This window comes from Typopeltis vanoorti, chromosome 13 (assembly GCF_054136105.1).
Source record: "Typopeltis vanoorti isolate ZY-2024b chromosome 13, IOZ_Tvanoo_1.0, whole genome shotgun sequence".
In the NCBI taxonomy this organism is placed as follows: domain Eukaryota; kingdom Metazoa; phylum Arthropoda; class Arachnida; order Uropygi; family Thelyphonidae; genus Typopeltis; species Typopeltis vanoorti.
The window spans coordinates 85232560-85238605 of record NC_143561.1 but is presented as its reverse complement, the minus strand read 5'-3'; the positions used below and the strand labels follow the sequence as shown (position 1 = coordinate 85238605).

Genomic DNA, 6046 nt, shown 5'->3' with positions numbered 1-6046 from the left:
AATAAAAGGCATTTTTATTCTTTTAGCTGATTTTTTTTATATTTATATTTTATAAAATTATATCGTCCTAATCATAATAACATGTAACAAATGTGCACTTCAGTCATGTAATTTCTTTGAAAAACAATAAACTGTTGTTAAAAATATTATTATTGTTATGTTTGGTGGTATTTATTTATTATTTTTTAATATATTATAAAGCACTACGGATATCTACGTTGTACTTTGTAAAAGGCGCTTACATCGCTACTTTCCGGTGGCCGTTGCTTTAAGTTATGATTATTTGTAGTAAAGTTTCATTTGTAAACTGTAGTATCATGTGACAATATGAATCTTACTGAATGGTTTTTAAGTCCTTTGAAAATTATAATGGACGTTTCTTAACTTACAGCATAAGTGACTAATGTCACTGTATTATTGTGGTAGTTGTGTAATATAAAATTCATGTCCAAGTGTTTATTCGTTAACGATACTTAAGTTTTGATTAAAGCTTTGTTGATCATTTATCATGCAAAGGCTAACTGATTATTGTTTTTTGTGGGTACTCCTTAGCAGATGAGCAGTTCTACCTGAATATAAATATCTTATGTATGACAGGAGTTCATGAAAGTGTTACTCCTTATTATGTGGTGTCAATTTCGCACACTAAGACGTTAATTGCCTCGTTTAAATGTGTGATAATGGCAATGCATAATCGCAGGCCTTGACATTTTTACAGGCGGTTCTTTCGACAATGTATCCTGTTTTCAGTTTCGGTTTTCATCTCTTAAAGGAGAATCCCAAACGAGTAAGTTCATTTGCAGTAACGAACTGCTGTATAGTAGTAAATGTACTGCACAAGAACTTTAGTATACCCTTTTGACTGAACATTGTGACCCAATTCACATGAATAATGAATCATGGAAAATTTAGAATGTTTGTGAACTATTTGTTGCATGTTTGAGAAATGCTGTTTTCTTATGCAGATAGTACCAAAAAAGTGTTTTCTGTCTAAAAAAAAAAAAAAAAAAATGAAGCACTTCCCCAAAATTGTAATGATTGATTAGTAAGTCTTAAAATATCATTTTTGGGGAAGTTCTTCATAATCTGAGATAATAATAAAAACAAAGAAATGATAAGTGAAAAAAAAAAATGAGACCAAAGTGAATTGAAGAAATTGGTGGCAATTGGAATTTTTATTACTTATAATCCCATTACTTCTTCATGCAGAAATGGGAATGTGAGAGTGAATATTCCATTTGTGAAAAAAGTGAAGGAAAATTATTATATAATGCTTCCAAGAAGGGCATATCATGAGTGGGCACTTCACACTGCATAACCATTATTTACACTAAATAATCAATGATTCGCTGACATAGTACATAATCCACTAACCTCAAACTACGCTATTGAACGATCAATACTATTTTCTATTTGAAAAAATTGAGAGAGAGAAAATTGAAAATAAGGATAACAAAATCAGATGTGAGTAAAGAAATGGGATTATTCTTGTAAATCTACTTATAGATTTGATCTCATGCTTGGTACTAAATGATGTAAAGATGTACAGGAAATTGTGTTGTCAGGATTGAGATAAATTATTTGTGATGGTTTCATGGAAGTTTGGAAACTTGTTGCATTCAAACATTACTGAATTTTAATGCCATGGATTTTATTATCACCTTACCTTGGCTCCAGTGAACAAATGGCCTCCCTTATCAAGTTAGTTAACTGATCACTGACTAGCTGTTTGTTATTTTTCTGGTAACATTTGGCAACTTGTATTTCAGTAATTCTGATTGCTTAATTTTGTTGGTGTGATTAGCTATTCAAGGTAAATAACCAGTCTGCTGTCATACTTTGTTTCATTACTTTATATTCCTTTAAACACCAGCAGAGCATCTTATGAGTATGTTTTGTACAATCATTTCCATTTAGGCTAAATTTGAGCATAGTTTAATATGCTGGCAAGCTGAAGGTGTTTTTTTTATGATAATTCAGGTTACTACAAGCTTCTGATGAGCAGGGTGGTTCTCATCATGGAAGTTTGGAAACTTGTAAAGATGGTTTTCATAACACACTGAGTTATGAAAATCATCTGCCACCTAAAGATATTCACAAAGATCCATATCATGGTAGGATTTGAACTCATTGGTCTGTAGTCTAAAATGTGAAGATGCTATTCATTCCAATAGTTGTTACACCTGCAACTATTTCATTACCAGTTAATAAATAGTCAACCTGTAAATAAAATGCTGGTTTGTCACTTACTGCATTTTGGTAACATCACTTTGGTGAATTTACTTGGATTTATGCAAATCCAGTCAAGCAAAATGCATTACATATGACTAACACCATCAATGCCAAACATAGTTTATTTCAAGTTATTCAGCCACTATACACAGAGAATTTTTATAATCATGCACAAATCAGAATTCACTCAATGGTATGTTTTGGTTCCTTGCTCTTTAATTTATATCTCAATATGTTAAAATGTAGCAAAGTAGTATGTAGCAGTGTGCCATGATACTGAACTGAGACCCATCATTTCAATATATGTTGGTAACTTGAACATTGTGAACAGGGGCATGCCAAGGGTATTTGCTGCCCGGGTGCAAACTTTTATCGGCCATCCCTAATACTGCATTGTATAATCCAAATTAGATATTAGCTACATAAAATGTTGCCCTATCAATGTTGCCACCCGGGTGCGGTGCACCCCTTTTACCCTCGGGTTGGCGCGGCCCTGATTGTGAACTTAGAAGTAATGTGTTCACTGTAGCTCAAGTGCAGGGTGTTACATTTTTGCCAGAATAATGAGATAAACAGAACTGTAGTTACTTAAAACTTAAAAAAGTTTTGTGTAGTGTCTTATAAATCTGACAGTATAGGAAAAATTCATATTTCTATATTTCTACAGGCCATAATGTTTCTGATCAAGGAAGAGTGAATCCAAATAATTCTACTCATGGGAAATTAGTCAATGAGAAGCTGCTGTTGAATTTAACAGACTGCATCCAAACTGTAAGCCAATAACAGATAAAAACAGCATAAGTAACATTTAGGGAGGTCCACTGATGATGATACTACAATGACTGCTATCCTTCTGTGAATAAAAGCTTTTGTTTTGCCCTTTTTAGTATTTTTGCTGTGAAGCTAGACTTATGGAATACCCAGTACATTTAATTTTTTGACAGTTCTTCATAGCTGGCATATAAAAAAAAGAAGAAAAAATCTCTTTTACATACTTCTCTTGTAAACAAGAGAAGCAGTTACAAATATCTGCTGAATATGTTTGATAATTCATTGCATAGCCTTAATCTTATCCAGAGGGATTCCTTTGGAAACTCATTGGTGAATGCAGTGCAGTCAGTGGAATATGTCTTTTTACTGGAAAGACCTGGGATCAGATATCCTGCTGATAAAGGATTTTCATCACAAGGCAGATTAGCTGGCTTCATATAGAGTTGATGCTAAAAACAAAGAAGCCATCTGAGCAATTATTACACCAGATGTATTCCCTTCATAGTCTTAGTGGCTTCAATTGTGACCCTTGACAGCAGCATTCAATTCAATGAATTTTCTGGTCCATTGAACAGTGGCATCTGTGGATGAAATTCAGGGAAGATAAGGTTGTTTTTCATCATCCTTGATGAATATTAAGTGAAAATGTATCTTCAAGAAACTGAATGAAATTCTACCAGTGAGGAATGGCTTTAATGTGACCCTAGACAAAAGCAGATTTTAGTTTTTATTTTTTGGTCCATTGTACAGTCACACCTGTGGACAAAATTCAGAGATGATAAAATTGTTTTTTCATCATTGCTAATATCTTCATCACTCCCTGATGAAGAATATCAAATGAAAATCTATCTTCAAGAAACTCAATGGAATTCTACCAGTGAGGTAGAATTTCATTCAGTTTGCAGAATGCTCTTGTGTTTTAGTGGTGTAGCATTATAAAAAATGATAGCAATTATAGAAAACAGTATTGTCTATAAAATGTAATATGAAAAATTTTTTGTATCAGTTTCCAGTATTAAGTGAATTGTCTTGAGGAGGGGAATTGAATGAATGGTGCCTAATCAGTATTTTATCCATCTGTTCCAGCTATTTTAACTGCAGGCATACCCTGGTCATATGGCATGTTAGATTTCAAACCACTGTCATTTTCTTCACATGTAATGGATTAATAACATTTTTAAGCAATCATGTGTGTAAATAATGTAAATAAAGCATTCATTTATGTCAGATATGCAAATGAAAAATTTAGAATAATTTTGCAAATGGAAAAGTTATTCTGAAGAGCTTAGTTTAAGGGAACATTCCAACCAGCTTGATCATTAATCTATACTATTAAAAATTTTCTATTTTGCCAATAAAATTGTCACATTTACAGATAACTGTAATATTAACTAGTGTAGGTGTAGCACTTTTCATTTCACTTAGAACTTTGTTGTTAACAACTCTAAGAACAGTAGTGCTAGGTAATTTTTAGCCTGCAGCCTCTCTCAGTGTTTGATACACCATCATCATGAAGCTTAATCATTTTAATCTTAGCATGTAATATAATATGCTTTACACATCTTCTTTTCACTGGAGCACTAGCACCCTTATGGCTATTAAACTGTGAAACAGTTTAATAGCCATAAGGATATAAGAATAGCCAAAACAGAGAAAGATGTAGGGAGCAATGATATTGTAAAAACTGAATTCACAAAATACTCTACATTGGTTGATTCATGGCAGTGTCTTATCACTAAAGCATTTGTATGAGTGAATGCAATGTTCTACAAATGAGCACTAGTCACAATTGAGAAGCATTGTAAAATTGGATTGTAGTAAAGTGAAGTGTCATAAAGTGGGATATTACTGTACATGGAAGGTGTTTAACTAAGGAATATTATCATAAATTTATACACTTGGGTATAGAAAATCTGATGTGTATTAACCATTTAACTAATGCATTACCATGTCTCATGCCTCCTGATGAAGAAAATCAAAACTATCATCATTATTATTATAATTCACAGTCCTATTCCAAACTCTTGAAACATCTTAGTTATCCATCTCTGCATTCTTTCAAGAATTTTTATATAACAACAACAAAAAAATAAAAAGCAGTGAAATCTTATTATAGTAGTCAAATTGCATTCTGAATGAGATACTTATTTTCTACTGTCAGTATGTCCTTGGGAACTTCATCATACCCAGTCCACTCCAAGGTCCCTTGCTGTCCCCAACTTGCTGTACATATTGACCACTATCATATGATCTTCCATCTCTGAATTCCAAAGTTCAGTTTTACATTTAGCTATACTGAATTATAATATTCACTATCTATCCAGCTATCAATAGATTCATATTCTCCAGAAAGCTCATCACATCAGCAGTGGTTTTCATACTTGTCTTTTAATTATTTACACTATAATTTAAATAATCTGAATAGCAGTAGATCAAACACAGAAACTCTGACACCTGAATTGTAATCTTGCAAAATTCAGAAATGGCATAGTATATTGATTTCTCTTAAATATAACTGTATTACTGAAACATGACCATCTTTTATTAAATACATCGTTACCCTATAAAGAATCCTGCTCTTCTCTATCCAGTCCTGTATCCTAGTAATAAAACCTTGCCATTCTTGAAATGTAAACTGATTTGTAAGTCAATATATTTGCTTTTCTTTTCTTCCACTTTTGTTTTATTTTATCTTCCACATGGAACCATCATACCTCTTCCAGTGTATAACACTCAGCAAATTAAAAAGTCAGAAGTCATCACATCCTGTCTTTCTCCTGTACATAAATGACATACATAATATGACATACTGTACATAAATCACTTATCCTATTCACAGCTTTGCAGATGATAGTACTCTTCACTCACCCTATTTATTTGACAAACTATACAGTACTCTGACATTCCAGACTACAAGATCATCTACAGCTAGTGCCATCTACATACTATCCTTCAAGGGGCGAGGACAACTTTGTTATGTTCAATGTCTCCAAAACACAGACTTGCCTTTTCTCACAAGAGTGCCCAGCTCACCTACCCTTAC

General features: G+C 32.8%; 1 protein-coding gene across 2 annotated transcripts in view; it reads left to right on the top strand.

The window, feature by feature from the left end:
- Positions 1-252: 252 nt before the first annotated feature.
- Positions 253-6046, top strand: part of LOC150100328 (sorting nexin-25-like) — a 350110-nt gene continuing 344316 nt past the window's right edge. For both annotated transcript variants that reach the window (XR_016549234.1, XM_090402426.1), the window contains exon 1: positions 253-787. Coding sequence is in view for 1 of the 2 variants with exons in the window: in XM_090402426.1 (XP_090258552.1) it covers positions 734-787 (54 nt within the window). In the remaining variant the exon portion in view is untranslated. The remainder of the gene's footprint in view (positions 788-6046) is intronic.